General features: G+C 36.2%; 1 protein-coding gene across 7 annotated transcripts in view; it reads left to right on the forward strand.

Moving 5' to 3' along the window:
* FGF13 (fibroblast growth factor 13) overlaps nt 1-21,062 on the forward strand; it is a 723,070-nt gene extending 702,008 nt beyond the window's left edge. For all 7 annotated transcript variants that reach the window (XM_062183982.1, XM_062183983.1, XM_062183985.1 and 4 more), the window contains 2 exons: nt 17,954-18,152; nt 19,663-21,062. In XM_062183982.1, coding sequence (XP_062039966.1) covers nt 17,954-18,152; nt 19,663-19,799 — 336 coding nt within the window. In that variant the 3' untranslated portion in view covers nt 19,800-21,062. The remainder of the gene's footprint in view (nt 1-17,953; nt 18,153-19,662) is intronic.
* Nucleotides 21,063-21,492: the final 430 nt, after the last annotated feature.

Below are 21,492 nucleotides of genomic sequence, written 5' to 3' on the forward strand. Positions count from 1 at the left end.
GCTTAATTTTTCTGCTCACATTTGTTTGTAACACTAGAAAAAAGAGATGAGTCCCTGACAACTAGGCTTAGTTTATGGAGCCTTCTCCAAAGCTATGAGGTTTGAAACTCTACAGCTCTACTAGTGTTTGCTCAGTCTACATACTATTCATTCTTGTCACTTGACTGAAGGCTCCACTGTTCCATCCTCTTCCCTATGATATTCAGCACATATTCAGCCCTCAGTAAACATGCCCTCAGTAGAACTGAATTGCAGAAAGTACAACTTCAGTGAAACCTAAGTATCTCATGTGAAAGTATAGCATATTTTGTTCCAGTGGTTCAAATATTAGTAATCTTATCATGCAAGAAAGTATTCTAAAAATGGAGCCTATAATTAAATTGGCTTATATTTGGCTAGCCATAGGATGTATGATTTGTATGTTCTTGTAGGTAGTATTATGGCACCAGCATTGGTCATGCTCGATTCTGAAGAATCTGTGTTTGGGTTTCAACATAGGCTATTCTCTTTTTTATTTATTTAAGGTATACAAATTTCATGTATTTCATATATACAGATTTAGGAACATGCTGATATTTCCAACCCTACTTTCCCTCCCATCCACACTCCCACCCTTCCTAACATAAGCTATTTCAATTTTAATCTATACTTTGATATAGTATGGTCACATTTTTTCAAAGACTTTGGTAAGTGCTTAGCTGCTGCTATTGATGAGAATACTAATTATACAACAGGTAAAATTATCAAAGAAATCATGTTATAATGGAATAAATGCTCAATTATGTTGTTTTTTGTAGGAAGACCTTCACGTAGAGTAGGATTGTATCATGCTCAGTGCAGACAGGACGCAGTTTTGGTCTGTTGCCTTTTCACTGTAAGAACACACTTTGGATACTGTATAATTTCAGACTAAGGTCTTGGAAATGCCCTTTGAAGAACTATCTGGGAATGCCATATGCTTATTCCCCAAGTGCTATGCGTCATGATTATTAGAATCTAATTGAGGAAAACCGGGACACATATTTAATGCTCAAGACATCTTTGTTGACCTGAATGAGTAAACTCCCCATAAAGTTGCATGTAGACTAATTGGTGTTCATAAGGCAGCTAGAGGTGACACTGTACATTCTGCAAAACAACAACTATTATGTATTTTTCAAGAAGATCTGATTCTCTAGGCAAGCCATGCATTGTGATTCTTTACAAAATAATTATGAAGTCAGGGAGTGAATATTTGGCATAGCAGTTAAGAAGCCAGTTGAGACACCATATCACATATGTATCAGTGCCTAGATGTGAGTTCTAGTTTGGTTTCCAGTTAGAGCTTCCAGGTAATGCACAATCTGGAAGGCAGCAACTGGTGGCTTAATTACTTGGGCCACTGCCATTCACATGGGAGACAAACTTTGAATTCCCGGATTCCAGTTTTGACCTCCAGCCCCTCAGCCATTGCAGAGATTTGGGAGTTTCTCTCTCTCTATTTCTCTCTCTCTCTCTCTCTCTCTCTCTCTCTATTTCTCCCTCTCTCTCTCTCTCTCTCTCTCTCACACACACACACACACACACACATTCATTTTTGTCACTCAAATACATTTTTTTTAAATTAATTTTTAAAAAAGTCCTTTCTGTGTCTACAGCATTTACGTGCTTTACCTAGAGAACAGTGTAGAAGAGCTAAGCTCAACTAAACATGTTTTATTTTAAATGAACAGGCACACATGATTGAATATCTTATCTTCTTTCCTGGACAATTGACATTTGAAAATCGATAGAAGAACAGATCCATACCTTCCTTCCCCAGTGATGGACTTCAAAGCAAAGAGAAAAATGCATGTATGATAAGGCAGAGGGACAAACTGAATGATAAGCCTACATAACCCTCCACCTGGAGACATCACTTAGGAAAGTAAAAGGATGTACATCTGCTACACCCTGTCTCCCTTACAGTGGCTACCTCCATCAGCTGATGTTTATTTTATTTAAAAGTCAGCATATAACCAGTCCTGCCTGAAGCTGAGAGTTTATTTCTGAGGAATATGTTTTCCCTGAAGGACAATATCCTTCTCTTTCTCATGGGCAAAGAGGTCATTTTTAAGTTCTTGATGTTTAGGGATATACCAGGCAATATAAATGTAGTGACATCCCAAATTTATTATATCTCAGAGTTACAAAAGAGAAATGATCAAACTGCTATTATGATGTGAATAGATGATGCAAACTATGATGACTTGGTGATATATCTTATTATATACCAATTATGTGCACTTAGAGAATTTTGTATGGAATCAATATTAGCCATAAGAACAAATATAATTATAGTGCAAATATTTAAAGTTTGAGTCCCCTTGATATTCTTTAAGGTAATATATACAGCTTATTTGCCAGTATAGATTTTTCACCACCAGCCATCTGGTAAAAATTAGTATGGGATAAATAATTTAGCTTCCTTCTGTTCAAATAAATTTCATTACTCTCTTCCTTGATGCTGTGAAGTCTTCAGAAATAATCAATTGTAAAGCACTTTTGTATTCCAGCCAAAGCTGAGTCTGGAGGTTTCTGACATGCTGGCATCTGATTCTTTTTCTCTGTACATTGTGAAAAGAAGAGGTGTTGATTACTATCAAGTGATCCCCAAAGAATTCTATAGCTGGTGGCAGACCATGCAGAAGCACAATGAGACGAACCACAACAGGAGACAACTGGGATGTTCAAGAAGTGCAAGCAAATTTTCAGTATTAAAAACATAATAATAGAGAATCTAACAAAGAAATGTAGGATCATTTAGTTCTGTAATCATTGTGTGACCCAATGATTCTCTTTATAACCATGGTAAATATCCCTGCCTCTCAGGCATAGTTCTTGATTTGTAGAACATGTTTTGCATTCATAAGTAAAAAAGATCTTTGTTGCTTTTCATCCTGGCCTGATTTCTCCAATCTGGCTTGAGTTGAAGAATCTTAGTCTAGAGTTGTAGGAGAGAAAATGCCAGATTGTTGAGAGCCTTAAACGCCAGGCCAGGGAGTTTGCATTTTATCCTATAGACAGCAGGGAGCCATTAAAAGATTTGAGCAGGAGGAATGTAAAAAAAATAGGACTTGATTTGGGTACATGTTTAGTACAAAAGTGCAATGATAAGATAGGGAGTGTTACGCTTCTGTTCGCAGCATGAATTTAACCAAGGATTCATCTCTACTAACTGTATAGTTCAGCTTTTAAGCATGCAAATTTTCAGAGCCAGCTGTAAAAGCTTGATGATAAAAGAACAAAATAGGAATTGATCATGTGACTGTAATTGTGGAGAAGGCTTTTGAGTGATCATCATCACGGGTAACACAGAATAATAATCATTTTAAAGAGTGACTATAGAATTATTTGTTATTTTGTTTGAGTTATTTGAAACCACTTCTATGCTATATAATTACCTTAAGTTTTAACTGCTTCCTACAGGGATAATTTATGCATTTTGCTTTCTCATGCAAATGATTTAACATTCTACACTTTTGAGAAATGAAAGCTGAAAATTATTCCAAATAGGTAAAGGCTGTACAAAGCTTATGAAGTATTAATCATTTTATATATTCTCATAGTTTACATTATTTCATTGTTGTGTTTTCAATTATAGTGATATGTAAGTAGCAAATATTTGAAAACTTAAATTGCATATTTTGATAAAAACTGTAAGTTGCCTGTTTCAAAATGTAATATCAAAATCCTTTAAATATTAATATAAAATGTGATATTTCAAGAAATACAGAACTAAATACTTACTTTAATCTAAATGCTTAGAAGCTCAGTTTTGAATTATAGCCATATACATGGTTTAAACAACACCTAAAGCATTATGTTTGTAGAATTCAGGCCTTACTCTCAAGTTTCCCACATAACCATAATATACGGTGTTTCTACATAGCCATAATAAAATGCATCACAGCCGGCGCCGCGGGTCACTAGGCTAATCTTCCACCTGCAGTGCCGGCACCCCAGGTTCTAGTCCTGGTTGGGGCGCCAGATTCTGTCACGGTTGCTCCTCTTCCAGTCCAGCTCTTTGCTGTGGCCCGGGAGGGCAGCTGGATGATGGCCCAAGTGCTTGGACCCTGCACCCGCTTGGGAGACCAGGAGGAAGCACCTGGTTCCTGGCTTCAGATTGGAGCAGTATGTGCCGGCTGTAGCGGCCACTTGGGGGGTGAACCAACGGAAAAAGGAAGACCTTTCTCTCTCTCTCTCTCTCTCTCTCTCTCTCTCTCTCTCTCTCTCTCTAACTGCCTGTCAAAAAAATAAAAATAAAAAAAAAAAACTGCATCACAGGTGATGGCAATTTGTTCACAAATATGGAACTGTATGCATCTGAGCATTACATATCCTCTGTGGAAATGTGATTCACTTGGTTATAGTTACATAAATATTTCAAAGTGTCTCCATGAATTTTCACAGGACTTTTTTGCATCAATTCAAAGTTTCTTAAGAGACCTGATTTCCTTTTTGTTTTGTTTTGTTTTTATCCAGAGATATGTTTGCTTTACACATAGGAAAAACTCTAAAGTCATAAATTCATTCCTCTTATTTCTCTATTGATACTAACTTTACAGAAGAACATAATCTTACCCTGCGCTCTGAGCACAGCAGGTGTTTGGACAGGAAACAGATCCCTCCAGCAAAGATGCAGAACTGATTTACCCACTTTCCCCATTAAACTTTTGGAGAGAGCTGGACATGTCTGAGAGCCCAGAGGATTGATTTGTAGAATTGAGTAAAACGATGTTTTCATTTTCTGTTATCTTCCTCTGTTTTCTTTCTCTCGGTTTCTGTCCCTCACATATATGTATATATGCACAAACACACAAAACCATGACTAAATTAATTTATATTTCTCTGTAGATTTACTACTTACATCTGCACCTAAAGAAGTATAGGAAGAATGAAGTTTCCATAGCATAATCTAGTAGAATGTTAAGTCAAAATGTTACAGGAATTCTGGGGCAGAGTAGTGGTAGGAGGAGTCTGTGACACTATCAAACAGATTTAAATAAGGTAAATGGAAAACTTCGCCCCGTGTGGTGGAAAAAGAAGTAACCTAGGGGACAGACTGCCTGACTTGGCTTCTGTTCTGTGTGAAAATGTTTCCCTCCTTGTGCAACACAGGACCATTTAGGGCTACTTAACCCTTACTGTCTTGCAGCCCCAGGAGCATCTTAGAGATAAGGACACCTTAGGATAAGGGCCTGTATTCCTTGTCAGCACTAGCTACTTTTAACTTTCTCGCTTCCTGTAGAAGGAGCTGCCTGGCTTCTGGAGATTCATTCTCCAGCAGCAAGTGTGAAAGCTTGGTTTCAGGCCGGCGCCATGGCTCACTTGGCTAATCCTCCGCCTGTGGCACTGGTACTTCAGGTTCTAGTCCTGGTTGGGGCTCCGGGTTCTGTCCTGGTTGCTCCTCTTCTAGTCCATCTCTCTGCTGTGGGCCAGGAGTGCAGTGGAGGATGGCCCAAGTGCTTGGGCCCTGCACCCGCATGGGAGACCAGGAGGAGGTACCTGGCTCCTGGCTTTGGATCGGCGCAGCATGCTAGCCAGCCGTAGCAGCCATTTGGGGGATGAACCAATGGAAGGAAGACCTTTCTCTCTGTCTCTCTCTCTCTGTCTAACTCTGCCTGTCAAAAAAAAAAAAAAAAAAAAAAAAGCTCGGTTTCAGTGTATTATCATCTCTGGTTCCATTTCTTCGACACTACAAAAAGCTCTTTAGAGAACAAAAAGAGGTCTAGCAAAATCCATTATAATTGTTACCTTTGTTATCATCATCATTATTAAGCGGTCCCTAACCTGTCACTTGAATGCCATCATTATACAAGCAGTTATAGAAAAAGTAGGCGCTGCTTAAATATCAGGTACTATTAGATTTTTTTCACTATTTTTATTAGTAATCTACATTATGAAAGTAGAACTAGTAAAACTGTACTTCAGAACAAAAGAAGTGAGATAATAATGTACTTTTTGTGGCATAGTAATTAAAATGAGATGTGCAAATGTCATTTGGCCCATTAATACTGGATTATTTCAGAAATCCCTTTGATAGCACGTGGGCTCAATGACACACATTGTAGTAATTCTCCTTTTAGAATCTTTGCATATTTTAATCCCTAAATCATAATCTTATTCATTGTTTCACTTGAAAAAGAATTACCAGGAAAACAAGTCTTATACATATACTTAATGTGTAATATTAACCCTTAGAAGAAATGGAAAGGAGATTGTCTACTTCATTTCTTTCCATTGACAACCACTAGTTTTCCATACACAGTTTCAAGTTTGGGGGTAAGGAGAAGTGAATACTATTTTCAATGTATCTCATAAACTGCAAGATAAGACAAGGGAAGGGATCCAGCAGACATAGAGCATTTATGTACATGCTAACAGCTTTCCATGCCCTCTGCGGTACTCCTGGTGAGACACATCATGCTGCTCATACCTCACTGATGCAGGATCAGAGCACAAATATAGTGCCCAAAGTCATTAAGGTGGAAACTAGAAGAGGCAGTTTCGAACAGAGCTCTTCAGTACTCAAAGGGCCATTACACACTAATAGCGGGGAAAGCTGAACCATCAGTAAATGTTGCAATGGTACATCTAAAGAGTGATGTTGCAGCTATTCTCTACATAGTGGTGATTCCCTGGGTGCAAATGTGCACTTGTAATTGGATTATGAGTAAATTACTTGATTGGGCTTCTTTCCTTTAATTTGCTCACTTATGAGTTGAGGAAGATCCTCTCTCAGACCTGAAAGAAATAGATCCACATTGAAATTATTAGAGAGAGGTACTGTTAGGATTAAATCAGATAATTGTACAAGAGTGGAAAGGAAAATCCATAGAAATTGGAATTAAAAGATAAGCCTATGACAGAGTTCCATTCTTTTTTTATGACCAAATAATATTGTGTTTATATACCACACTTTTTTTAATCTACTCATAATGGAGGGACACCTAGGTAGATTTCATATCTTAGCTATTGTAAAAAATGCTGCAATGAACTTGGGGTGAAGATATCTCTCTTATATGCTGATTTCATTTCATTCAGGTATATTTCCAGAGTGAGATAGCCAGACCATATGGTAGACCTATTTTTAGCTTTTGGAAGAACCTACATACTGTTCTCCATAAGGGTGGTACTAATTTGCATTCCCACCAGCAGTGTGGAAAGGTCCCCTTTGATCCACGTTCACCAAAACGCAACCAAATAGAAGTAACATGTTCTAGTGTTCCAAACCATGAAAGATGACTATAGTTCAAAAAGATGTGTTGTATTTTTATAAAAAAAACTGGAAGAGAGGAGATGATCAGCCTCAAACACAAAGAATAAGGAAATGAAAGCTTGATTGCTTGGCTTTATTGGTTTATATTATACATCTGTAATAACACTGTAGCATATAAAATATATAACTGCTACATGTTAATAATTTTAAATAATAAATTTATAAAATATTAAACAGCTTATTTTGGTGCAAAAATTTTTAAGTCCTTTTTTTTTTTTCAGAAAATAGTCTCCAGGAAGTTTTTGATGATCTCTTGTATGCATGGGATTCAAAGTTTTTGTACCAAAATATGTAACATTTATAATTTTCAAAAATTTATTTGAGAGGCAGAAAGCAAGAAAAAGAGACATAGAGACATAGAGAATGAGATAGAGAGTGTTCCCATTTGCTGATTCCTTCCCCCAAATAACCACAATGGTCCAGCCCAGGTTATGGCCAAAGCTGGGAGCCAGGAACTCAATCCAGGCCCCCCATGTCAGTGGCAAAAACCCAGTAATTTAATCCATCACTGCTGCCTCCCAAAGTGTGCATAATCAAGAAGCTGTAGTCAGGAGCCATAAAAGGGACTCTAATATGGCACACAGGCATCTTAACTGACATCTTTTTTTTATTAAACTTTTATTTAATGAATATAAATTTCCAAAGTATAGCTTATGGGTTACAATGGCTTCCCCCCTCCCATAGCTTCCCTCCCGCCCGCAACCCTCCCCTTTCCCGCTCCCTTTCCCCTTCCATTCATGTAAAGATTCATTTTCAATTCTCTTTGTATACAGAAGATCAGTTTAGTATATATTAGGTAAAGATTTCAACATTTTGCCCATATAGCAACATCAAGTGAAAAAACTACCATTGGATTACTAATTATAGCATTAAATAGCAATGTACAGCACATTAAAGACAGAGATCCTACATAATTTTTCTTAACTGCTAAGCTAATGCCTATCCCTAAAATAATATTTTAGTCACATTTTCTACAAACTTTTATAAGTACCTTCATACCTTCATATACACAAAGGGGGATGCCCCAATTCTTGGAACACAATGATATCTCAGTAAGTAGTAGATCAGAATGAATTCTTCCATTAAGATCACCTTCCTTTATTCATACTTGTAACAAGTGATTGCTGCTAGAATCCTCTCCCATCAAGGGGCAGATGATACTAGAAAGGCACTCTGTTTATAGAAGGATTCCTATATTTACCCCTTTCTATCTGCAGAAATACTTTACAGATGTAATATAATACAGTAGTCCACTAACCCTCTTTAACATATTGCTAATCCTTTGTCTATAGAAGAGGCCTTTCACCTTGCCCCGTAATACCATGTTTTATGCTTTGTACTTGATAGCATACATTGGTGACTTCTATTTGAGTAGTTGACATCTAGCATTGATTTCCTACCTGTGCAGAAGAAAATGTAAGAAAGTCTTTGAAAACACACACTCCTGGTTATTGTGTCACCCTTCTACAGAGACAGACCAATCAAATTGAACTCAACTCCTACTCAGCACACATCAAAAGTATGATCTGCAAAGTTTCCTGAAGTACTAGAACATCATATGCACCCACCTTAGTATGATTTATTTTTAACAGGCTACCTACCTAGCCAGAGCCTTTTAATTGATTTAGGCAGAAAGAAACTTTCGCCTTTACATGACAGTTGGTTGAATCTCTGGGAATTTTTTTTTTCAGAGTGCCTAAGCTTTGAATTTACAATCTGGAACCTCCAATAGTTATTAAGAAAGATACAACCTACAAGTTTGCTCTTCTGCTAACTACAAGAACTCCAGAATTTGTTCTCTTTCAGATGAATTTATATCCCATTCTGAAGCTACTTTACAGAGAAGAGCACTGATACAAATGAGAAGCATTCAAGTAACAGGGAATATATATCTAATGATTACAAATGAATTCTGGTAACCAGCCAAAAGATATGACTATTTATTTTTAGAAATCATATTGATTGCTTCTCTGCCTATTGGGTAAGATTAAGTATAGAAACCATATTTGATAGTTGAATTACCTTTCAAATGTAGGTCATCTCTGCCATTAAAAGAAAGCTAATATACAGAGTTAATGCTCATGCTAGACAGAGCATGTTTTAGGGGATTTATACCCCTTACAGTATTCTTCACTTGAAAAAAAAACTTTCAACAGATTTCTGTTAAACATTGAAATTCTCTGTTAAGTTTTGAAATATACTTGAGGTTCACACAGTCCTTCTGGAACGTGTTTTAAGTAAAATGAAGTATATTCTCTGCCACCTAAATCAATCACCCAAACAATCTGTATTCTTCTAGATGGTTTCAGTCAGACTAACTGTTTTAAGGTAGTAACAGAATCTTAAAGACATGTGACTGTCCTTCTCAACAAGTTACTTCTGTTTCAGAATATATTTACTGACCAGGCTTAGTGCTGAGTGGGTGTGCAGATCATGCAGTGTTCATATCATGACAAGTAGCCCCTCTTAGCCTCATTGTTTTGTTTGTGTGATTCTTCTGGCTTATTTCACTATTTTTTTTTAAAAAAAAAACAAATTGTTTTATAAAAATCGACAACCTGAATAATCCATTGCATGATACTACTTTATAGAAATGTATAAGAATCTAGAGCAACCAAATAAAGAGGACTAAATGAACTCTGGGGCTAAAAGATGGTTATATATGGATCCTGATTCTGTTTCCAAAAGACCATTGGTTGACTGCCCCCTTATATTTTTCTCATTTTTGTTTGTGAAGAACTAAGGAGAAAAAGCAATACTGTGAATTATTTTGTGGGATCACCATAAGATAAATTAAAATTTCTATGAAATGCCTTGGAATAGAAAAATGTCACCAAGAGGTTTCTTTGTAACCATATGAGAAAAAAAAAGTCCCATGTGCATATTGTTAATTAAAATTTGCATTTCTTTATAAATGGTTTCTAATTAACATGTACACTATCATATCATTTTGTGGTATGGTATTTCATGAAGCCCATGTTAAACACCTCATTTCTTTAGTACTGCAGTTTCAAACACTGCAGCCATTTCAGACTACTGAAGATAGAAATGAAAAATGAAAGGAGGTAAAAGAGTTTTCTGGGAACCAAACTTGGAGGAGAACACTAAACACAAAGTGTAATTCATGTGTAGTCCTAATTTTTCGCAGAATTTATATCTTTTCATGTTAATAAAACATGTATAGGCAGACCCTTTTTTTGTAAATTGATTCCATAGTGAAAAAAGAATCTTGAAAAGAAAAGACTATTTATTTACTTTGCCTTGGTTTTCTGGGCATGTGTTATAAGAAGTAATTCCACATTTCATGTTTATGGGGCTTTACCATTTTCAGAGCTTCTTTCTAATACATCATCTTATTGGGTCCTTGTACAACAACCCAAGAAGGTCAACAGGATTGGTTGATTTTTTTTTTGCTCCATTTTACAAAAAAATCAGACTAATGGAATGTAATTGAAACTTTTAGCTATTTGCAGACCCAAAAACCAAGAGTATATTTCATGCCAGTCTTGATTGCCAGGAACTCCCTTTCTTCTTACAGCTTAAACATTGCTTTGTCTTTAACATTCTTTCTTTTCTTCCTCCTTCCTCTTCTCCTTTGTATTCCTCTCATTCTTTTAGTGTTTTATATTGAATTTATCTGTAGGCCACTTTCCTTCTTTTACCAATTTTACTGTCTTCCAATGCAAGTTCACAGGTTACTTCTGATTTAATCTGTCTCTACTTTAAAATACTATCAATTCATTTGAAAAATGTAGTGCCACATTTAACCCTCTTTTTCATTTGTTTAATGTACATTCAAGTCCCTTCATATGATATTCCATTTTCCATTTATTTCATCATCATAATTATTTGATCATGTACTATAATGCAAGCCTTATGCTAGTAGATGCCCTCAAGTATCTCATAGTTCAGGGGATGTTTGCATGAACAAACTATACTCTTAAATCACAAACTAATTTTGTTTCACTACAGTGTACTGGTAATATAGATTCCCTCTTCTCCATGCCCTTTCTTCCCATGCTTTGATCTCAATAATAATGAAGTTCATTCACATCAAATATACCCTAGGAGAGAACATCAAAGACCTGAACATAATAATTAATCCTGGATTTTTAAATCACTGATGAAGGAGAACCCTATATTGAGAATATAGGTAGTTACATTGTCACCCCCATGGGTATCAAATATGTTTTATGATTCTGGTTTTTTTTTAATTTTTAATAGAGTTAAAAATCTAATTTTAATCTGCATATTATTTTTCATTAGGCTAGGGAATAATTGACACACAAGACAGGCCTGTTTAAATAACCCAGTAACTTTAAATCTAGAAAATTAATTATCATCAGACCATAGCACAGAATTAGAAGAGACCTTGGCTATTGGCAGCAACCTCTAAACTAATCAGATGTTAAATTAATCATTGATTTAGATGATTGGCAGTTAATTGTTAAATCGTTCACAAAACATGGCTGGAATAGAGGAAAGTGGGAGCATTGAAGGGAACAGTACATTATTTTAGAACCTGCTGAGAATAAGAAGCCATGTGTTTCCAGGTTCATTATCAAATTGTTTTTTCAAATGTTTATTCAGTCATTTGATGGAAAAGTTAAGATTCAACTTGGGACAACCACTTCCTGTATCTGAGTGCCTGGGTTCTAGACCTGACTCAGTACTTCATTCCAGGTTCCTGCTAAGGTGCACCCTGGGAGGCAATAACTTGGCTCAAGTTTTTGGGTACTACCACTTACATGAGAGACCCCGACTGAGTTCTAGGCTCCTGGCTTTGCCCTGGCCCAGCCCTAAATGTTGCAGGTGTTTGGGAAGTAAACCAGCAGATGAAGAGCTTCATCTGTTTCTCTGCTTTTAAAGTAAATAAACCAAGTACATTTTTAAATGTACACTCATACATCTATAAACTGTTTTTGTTTCTGTGTCCTATGATTCCTTCTTCAAAAATGTTACATGTGAATTAAATAAAATATATTGAGAAACTAACTATACCAAGATGTATTCACTTGGCATAACATCATGTATATGAAAGGTTAAACTGAATGTTCGATGCTATTATTATAGGCTTTATTCCACACAGTACAGACTTAGTGTTGCCATTTTATATATAGACAATTTCAGTATACTGTTGGTCTCTCTGGATCCAAGGAAAAAGTGTAGCTCATTTAAAAACATTTATTTTGAGTGGAATGTGTTATGAGGAAACACTTACAGTCCACAAAGCAATCCTCAAAGCTTTCCATCCTACTGAAATAAGGAAAGGAGATAGTGTCACCCTGTCCATGTTACCATAGCTGAGAAATACAAGTGTGGGAAACAAAAGTATGAAAAACTTGTTATTAAGGCTTATACTTGTCAATGTACTTATTGTAATTAGGAAAATATTCAATCATAGTGTCAATATTTTGGTATTGAGATGTCTTTGAGGTCTTCTGGTGACATGAATGATATATAGGCCTTCTGTTGGCATAAATGATATACAGATATATTCTAGCTCTCAACTTTTTGGTTATAGCTACTAATAATATGCCTTAGCAAAGCTAACTGTCCATTAACATCCCATATGGGTGCCAGTTCGAGTCTCAGATGCTCCACCTCTGTTCCATCCCTTTGCTAATGAGCCTGGGCAGGCAGTGGAGGATGCATCAGATACTTGGGCCCCTGCAGCCATGTGGGAGACCCGGTAAACCTAGTGGCTCCTAGCTTTGGATCAGCATAGCTCTGGCTGTTGTGGCCACTTAGGGAGTGAGCCAGGACATCGAAGATTCTCTTTCTCTCTGTCTCTGTCTCTCTCTGTCTCTGCCTTTCAAACAAATAAATAAATCTTTAAAAAATAGAATTTCCCCATATGTTATATTAAAATGATATCAAGGATTTCATTTATTTTATCTTATTCAATGATATTTCAATTTTAAAAGAGTTATTTTCCCTTTAGTAATGTGACTAAAATGTTTGAAAGGAGTGTGAGAGTTTGCTTCTAGATCCAGTTGTTCCTCATTCCTTACCCAAACTATGAGCAGTGTAACTCACTAGTATGGATTCTATAGATAAAAGGTTCATCAGTCACTGAGAAGAAACAAACCTTGACCTCTAAAGAAAATAGAGGTGATTATACTGAGGAAAAGTTACTAGAGACAGATGGATTATTTCACAGTGCGTGGCAAAACAGTTGGGTAACCACTTGGAATGCCAGTATCCCATATCTGAGTGCCTGGTACAAATCTCAGATACTCCGTTTCTGATGTAGCATCCTACTAATGTGCACACTGGGAGGCAGCAGGTGATGCTCAAGGAGTGGGGTTCCTGTCACTCACATGGGAGATCGGGATTGAGATCTGGGCTCCTGATTTCAGCCTGACCCAATCCTGGCTGTTGCAGGCATTTAAGGAGTGAATCAGTGGATAGATCTAGCTTTGTCATCTGTCTCTCTGTCTCTCTAATCTTCAAATAAAACTAAAAAAATATAATTGAAGAGACATTATTTCTCTGAAAATATAAATATGCAAGACAGATAAATGACTTTTAAGGGAAATCAATGCATTAAAATGTATAAGATATAAAACACCTTTTCTTTGTACTCATGCCAAGTAACTTCTAGTGATTATTCATGGAACAGGTAACATTTTAACTCATTTGTTGTTTAGTTCATTCATTCATTATAATAGTAGATATTTATTTAGTTCCTATTGATTCTGAAGAACAGTGATTGTTGCCTGCATTCAGTGCCATATATGTCAAGACCACTATGACACCTTCATCTACAGCACTAGTGAGCATCTCCTTTTCAAAGTAAGTTATTTCCTTGGCATATGTCTATCTGGCCTCCTCTGAATAAGACTTTCCTGATCTGGGTCAAATCCAATATCTATTATTTATATGGTAAACTACTGAGACATAGACAGATGCAACTATACCTCTGTCCTCTTTGTTGAACCTTCCTGTGTTGAATTGGATACTTTCGTTTTTTCACATTTGATAAAAATGAAGACACTTGTGTCTACTCATTCTAAAATGACAGTGTCACACACACAGTGTCACAAACACAGAGAACAGAACACTCCTTTGGTTGCTTCAACATTCTTTTTTTGGTCTCATTTTCCTCCCTCTCTACTGAGCTTTTTAGTCCAAATTTAGTGGCTATGACTAAGAAGTTGCCAGGATGTGATAGCATATAGTTCATTGAGTCCTTCCTTGCCTTTTTCCAATAGTTGTAACTATTAGCACGTTTTTTCCCTTAACATTGTAAATGCCTTGTTATTCTTAATGGATCTTAAATCATGCACTTAGGACCATTCTGTGCAAGGACAGCCTCTTTCTATATGCAGTTCATTTCATTGTGCAGAATAAGGGAATTCTCTGAAGACTTTTTACTAGTTAATACTTCTAACTCCTGGAACTTTCAATATTTAAACCCGAATATCTGAAATCCCAGTTCTATAAATAATAATTGAATGGCCTGCCATGTGCTAGGCAATATGACCTTTTTGGGGGGGGGGGTTGTAATTTCAGAAGTAATAAAGACAAGTTTCCTACCATCTGGAGCTAATGATGCATATGCATGAGTCATAGGACCATGCTAGAGATGCAGATAAAGTTTATGGGAATACAGTTCTGATTGGGGAAGATCATACATGAATCCAGAAAAAGTTATACTTGAGCTAGGCCTTGATAAATGAGACCGTAGATAGAGAAGTAGAGGGACCACATTCTATTTTTTTATTAATGTATATACTTATTTGAAAAGCAGTGCTACAGATGGAGAAAGAGAGAGAGATCTTCCAACCACCCTTTACTCCTCAAAAGCCCACAACAGCCAGAGCTGGGCCAGGCTGAATCTGTGATCAAGGAACTCCAACTTGGTCTCCCTTGGGAATGGTAGGGACCCAAGTACTGCAGCCATCATCTACTGCCTTTTCAGGTGAATTAACAGGGAGTTGGATAGGAAGCAAAGTATCTGGGCCTGGAATAGGCACTTATATATGGGATGCCAGCATTACAAGCAGCAGCTTACCCCACTCTTCAATGCTGGCCCCAAAGAATGCTATTATAAACAAAGGCACACATGGTTCTGTGGTGGAGAATGACACTCAAATGCATAGTACGTAATTGTTGAGAAGTTTTAATGCTATATAATATTGTTTATACTGTGGACAAGGTACTTCCCCTCCCAAAGAAGAGAACTTTGCTTTAGGAAGGCAATCTGCCAGAAGAAAACAGACCAGTTAGAGGTCATTATAGGAGTTCAGTGAAGAAATAATAAGGGCAAAAACTAAAGCAGCAACAGTGGGAATGAGAAGCAAAGATCATTACCAGGCCTGGATACCATGTAAATGAAGTGAAAAATTCCCTGAAATTTAAAGTGTGAGCAACTGCCAAGAAGATGGACTCCCAATACTGAGACAAAGAACACAGAATTTGGAATGAATGGCCATGTGCTTCAAGTACTGTTTTTTCATTTTTTTTCTGTATTGAATTCCAACAGTTCTTCAAAACTCAGCTAAGTTAACATCTATGAAGCCCTCCTCAGTCCTCCAGTCAATTAAATCTGGATTCTTCTGCTCTTAAACAACACAATCTTTGTGTCTCTCTCTCTGTACTTATGGTAGCACACCTTGTGTCTGTGTCATTTGGGTCCATTCCTGACTCCTGAAAACATATGGTAAGTTGTCTGAGGTCATGTATTATCTACCTATGAATCTTAGCACCACCCAAGTACATACAAAGTAGATCATTGAGAATGAAAGGGAGAATGAAAGGATGAATGCTACCATCACACAAGATGTCAAGTGCAGCTTTCTTTGAGCACCTGCTGTAGAACACATGGTGATTCTCATCTCATCACTGGGAGGTGAATCAGACATTTTATATGGCTGAACAGTATTACCTGCCTTGATGATGTGTATTAATCACCAGATTTGTTTTGAATAGGTTATGGGTCTTCATGAAAGTAAAATCTACTCTAAGGGTGAAGGTTTTCTTTTCCAAATGGTGATTTAATCCCCAAAGAATTTCGGCAACATTCTATGCAGTTATCCTCATCACTAGAGGAAATGTGGAGAAATTTAGCCAATTTCTTTGTAGGCAAACCTTGGCTTTCCCTATGTTGAGAAATCCTACAAAGATGAGTTTTCACAGTTCATAAATAGAATACTTTGGTTCCTTCCATGTGACAGTTGCCTTAGAAGTACACTTCTTGAGTAGGTTGAATTTGTGTGAATCCTCTGAGGATTTATCAAGCATTCACATAGACTGAAATAGCCACAGAAGGTACTCCCTCCAATCCATAAACTCTGGAGAGCAGATGAGGAAAATCAGTCAGATTACCAAGTGAAACACAGGTTGTGGATTCCAAGAAAAAGGAAAAGAAAGTTCTTGAGTAATTCACTTTCAGATAATTCCCTTTCAGATAAAAGCTCTTTTGCATGAGGAATGTGTTCCTCTTGACTCAGGAGACTGAAGGTATTCAGGTGTTGTTATTCAGCTAGTGTGCATTGTTTAGAATAACCTGAAGTACAAAAATGAAGGAAGGTAAAATCAGGGAAATATTTTTTCAGAAAAATCTGGAGTCAACAAAACCTGGCAGTGTTTTTACAAGATGTATGTTTGTGTGTGTGTGTGCACCTGTGTGTGAAATTATCAAGTTACTCTTGATAACATCTCAGAAATTAGCCTCTATCACATATAGCTCATTTAGAATTTTTCTCACTATTATCTACTCCAAGTGGACTCTCTGCTACTCTGTGGCTCACTTATAAGTTAAAATCTGCTGTTCATTCCACTTGGCTTATAGTCATTTTAACTGCTGTTATGTGCATGCATGTACATGCACATGCACACACACACTATTAAAAGGAAGTTGCTTTTATTTGTTTCCCTTGAAAGCATCTGTTGGGTCAGGAGCACTTCATTTGAATGGCACACTCCAAAGTAAATAAGACAATTACATGGCAGGAAATCACATTCCATGGTTCATGCCCCCTGGACTGTTCTCTTGTTTGCTTGTAGAATTACTGTCAATTTCTTGCTTTTATATTGATTTGCTTGTAAATGTTACTGTAAGGCAAGGATGAGGTGGGGGGATTTTTTTTTTCTTTTTTAAGTCAAGGTCCAGTGGTCTTAAAAAAATCAATTCAGTTTACCTTGAAATAAAGGTAGACATTCTTTGTAACATCCTTTTTAGAAATATAGGTAGACAACATTGTAATACAGGTTTCAGCCTTGGGCATTTGACAACCATAGTATATAATAAGTCAAGAATCTGTGAAATTTAAGTAGAATGAACAAATATTTATTTTCTCATATTTATTCCTGAAGGTAATACAGCTACCTATGACAGCTTTATGATTATATTTTCAATCCTTGGCTCTTGTGTTTGTCCAATGTCTTACACTTATGTGGCTTGTAATAATTTTCACATTACCTATTCTGAAGAGAGCTAATCATTGTTCAGTAGCACTTTTACTAAAGCCTCATGTGAAGTGTTATATTTAGTCTCCTGGTTTCCAATGATGATAATTTATTCTGTTAAAATAGAGCAGTCCTCATACAAGCTTTAGCTAAGTTTATCCTAAACTTCTGAAAGGTAATTGCAGTAAAACTCATATCTGTAAACATTGAACTTTTGTTTATTTTCTTTTGTTGCAGGAACATTTCACACCTGAATGCAAATTCAAAGAATCAGTGTTCGAAAATTATTATGTGACATATTCTTCAATGATATACCGTCAGCAACAGTCAGGCCGAGGGTGGTATCTGGGGCTGAACAAAGAAGGAGAGATCATGAAAGGCAACCATGTGAAGAAGAACAAGCCGGCAGCCCATTTTCTGCCCAAACCACTGAAAGGTAAACTTGATATTGTGGGCGCTATGGATTATGTTACCACAAGACTAATTTAAATCAATCTTTTATTCTGCATTTGAAAGTGGAATATAATTCTTCCACATTAAGGTATTTATACAAAAATCTATAGAATTTGACAACATTAAAACTATTGATGCAATAATTTAAAAATCATAAAAAATATTAAGGCATTGGCAATAGCATTAGTATCCTGACTTTAATTTTTCCATGGTACATCTACATATTTATATAGTGATACCTCAATTACATGGTAGCAGCTTAACTTCTAACCCTAGGGCAGCCAAGATCGCCAGATTATTACAGATTCCCGGACTGAACACTTTTAGGAAAATTTCTTGGGCCCTAAGTATACCGACACTATTTTTCCAGTAATTTTCCTTCATAGTTGCGTTTTCCAGTCATTATTAGCATATTAATAGGAAATTAGAAAGGATATAAATAGATAGTGGAAATGGGATATTAGAAGTAATGAGACATGATAGTGAAGGGACAGAAAATGCAGGGAAAGCAAAGGAAGATCTGCAAGAGTTTAGCAGCCTGTGGTTAGAATGGTTTTTTAGAGTAGAGACAGACCACCCAGTTCAAAATAGTATATCATTATATTCCACAGTGTGTTTTCTGGAGCCAGACTCTCTGGATTTGAGTCCTAGCTTCACCCTTCATTAACCAGATGATCTTTAACAGCCTAAATCTCACCTATAAAATATAGATAAAACTAATTACTTACATCATAGGATTCTTATATTAACTAAATTATGTAATGAAAGTGAAGAATGTAGAAGAGTACTTATGTTACAAGTACTCTATAAATGTAAGATAGTGCTGTTACTTAAGAATAATAATAATTTTCATTTATTATACCAATAATTGCACTTAATACTCAAATACTTGGAGAATTTTACTTTAGAGTATGATAGAATTCATGTCCTATAAAATGCTTTAAATATTAATATTTGGCTTGCACAGTATGCTATAGATCATGTTTAAACTTTTAAGAGGCTTATTAAATGTATTTTTCATTAATCCTCTTGCATATAACCATACATGATAGAAGCGAAGCATTAAAATTCTTTACATACTGCTGCACACTAAGGCTAAATTTTCCTCAATCTGATCCAGCCCACTCTCTATGGAGTCCTAGAATTTAGTGTTTTTCATGTTTGATTTCAGGCAGCAAAAGAAAAGTTGAAGATCAATGCAGTGTTCTCATTTAAAAAAAAAAATCTTTCATTTGTCCTCCTTTTTCCTTTTTAAACTTACCTTTTTAATCAACAAATAAAACACTGTATATATGTCTTGTTTATGACAAAATACTTTGAAACATACACATACACACATTGTGGAATGTCTAAATTGAAGTAATTAATAGTTATTACTTCACATGCTTATTTTTGTGTTGAAGACACATCCACTCTATTAACACTTTTCAAGCATACGATTAATTGGAATACCCACTCAAGGGGCTTTCACACTGTCTCTATGTGCTTTTTAGTGGCTATGTACAAGGAACCGTCACTGCACGATCTCACGGAGTTCTCCCGATCCGGAAGTGGGACCCCAACCAAGAGCAGAAGTGTCTCCGGCGTGCTGAATGGAGGCAAATCCATGAGCCACAATGAATCAACGTAGCCAGTGAGGGCAAGACAAGGGCTCTAAAACAGAACCTTACCTCCAGGTGCTGTTGAATTCTTCTAGCAGTCCTTCACCCAAAAGTTCAAATTTGTCAGTGACGTTTACCAAACGGGGCAGAGTTGACTATTCTCTCTGCTGCTATACCTTCTTATCATTCATACTAAAGCCCCATAATTTAGATTGAGCTTGTGCAAAGGAATGCCAAGCATAATCATTGAACTAAATCTGGGAGAAGGACTGCCAAATTTTCTCATGATCTCACCTATACGTTGGGGATGACAAACCAAAAATATTTCACAGCACTAATGCTGATCAAAATTTGCTCTCCAACCAAGACAATTTAAAGACCACATTTGTTCTTCAAAAACAAATCCAACAAAAGATAACAAATTTAACTGCTTAAATGTTTTGTAGGGGCAAACAAAAGTATGTGAATTGTGTTGTTTACTTGGCTTAATGTTTTCTATCTATGCTTGATTCAAATATACTCTTTACTTTGGAATAGTGTACCTTTATACCTTTATGATTTCTGAAATTCAATGGTTCTATTGACCCCGTGTCACTTACTCCAAACCAACCAAATTCAGGGTTGAATTTGAATTGGCATCTCAGGCTCAGGCTCAAGGTAACAGTGTTCTTGTGATTTTACATTTTTTTTTTCTTTTTGTAGTATCCTGGTCAAATTTTTGTGTGCTATATTCCGTGCGTAGAAATTGAGTTGTATTGTCAATCCCAGTCAGCAAAAATAACTTCAAAAAAGATTATCCTAAAGTGTAGATTTCTCTTAATTCCATTTGTGTATCATGTTAAACTATTGTGGCTTCTTGTGTAAAGGCAAGAACTGTGGAACTGTGACGTTTTCTTTTGTGTTGTTAAATTAAGAAATGTCTTATCTGTATATGTATGAGTCTTCCTGTCATTGTATTTGGCACGTGAATATTGTATACAAGGAAATGTTAAGACTGGTTACCCCTCAATAACATATAATATACTTGCTACTGGAAAAGTGTTTAAGACTTAGCTAGGTTTCCATTTAGATCTTCATATCTGTTGCATGGAAGAAAGTTGGAATCTTGGCATAGAGTTGCATGATATGTAAGATTTTGTGCATTAATAATTGTTAAAATCTGTGTTCCAAAAGTGGACATAGCATGTACAGGCAGTTCTCTGTCCTGTGCACAAAAAAAAAAGTTTAAAAAAGTTGTTTAATATTTGTTGTTGTATACCCAAATACGCACTGAATAAACTCTTTATATTCATTCAAAGTGAAAGTGCTTGTCCATTTTTGTGCCATTAACTATAGTAGAAATTGATGTTATATACTGAACTATATAGATAGGATTGCTGCCCTCATATAATCACACTCTGGAGATTCAAATTAATGTGAAAACTCTTTAAAATGAGTTTACTGTACTAGTTGTTGAACTTCAGATTGGTAGAGAATTCTCATTCCCATTCAGTGATTGAATTGTTTAAATGAGACCTATACCCAAGTATTAACTCTGCCATTCACTCTCCCTGTTGATGATTTCTTTTCTGTGAGGGAAATACACAGGAATAAATGAAGTCCTTTCCATCTCTGAGAATTGAAGGCAAATGTAAACATCCCTTAATATTGATGCCTTTCCTAGAGCTTTCATTGTCTGACTTTGGCTGATTAGGAATAAATATATATAGAGAGAGAGAAGAG

The sequence above is a fragment of the Lepus europaeus genome, chromosome X (genome assembly GCF_033115175.1).
Source record: "Lepus europaeus isolate LE1 chromosome X, mLepTim1.pri, whole genome shotgun sequence".
NCBI lineage: Eukaryota > Metazoa > Chordata > Mammalia > Lagomorpha > Leporidae > Lepus > Lepus europaeus.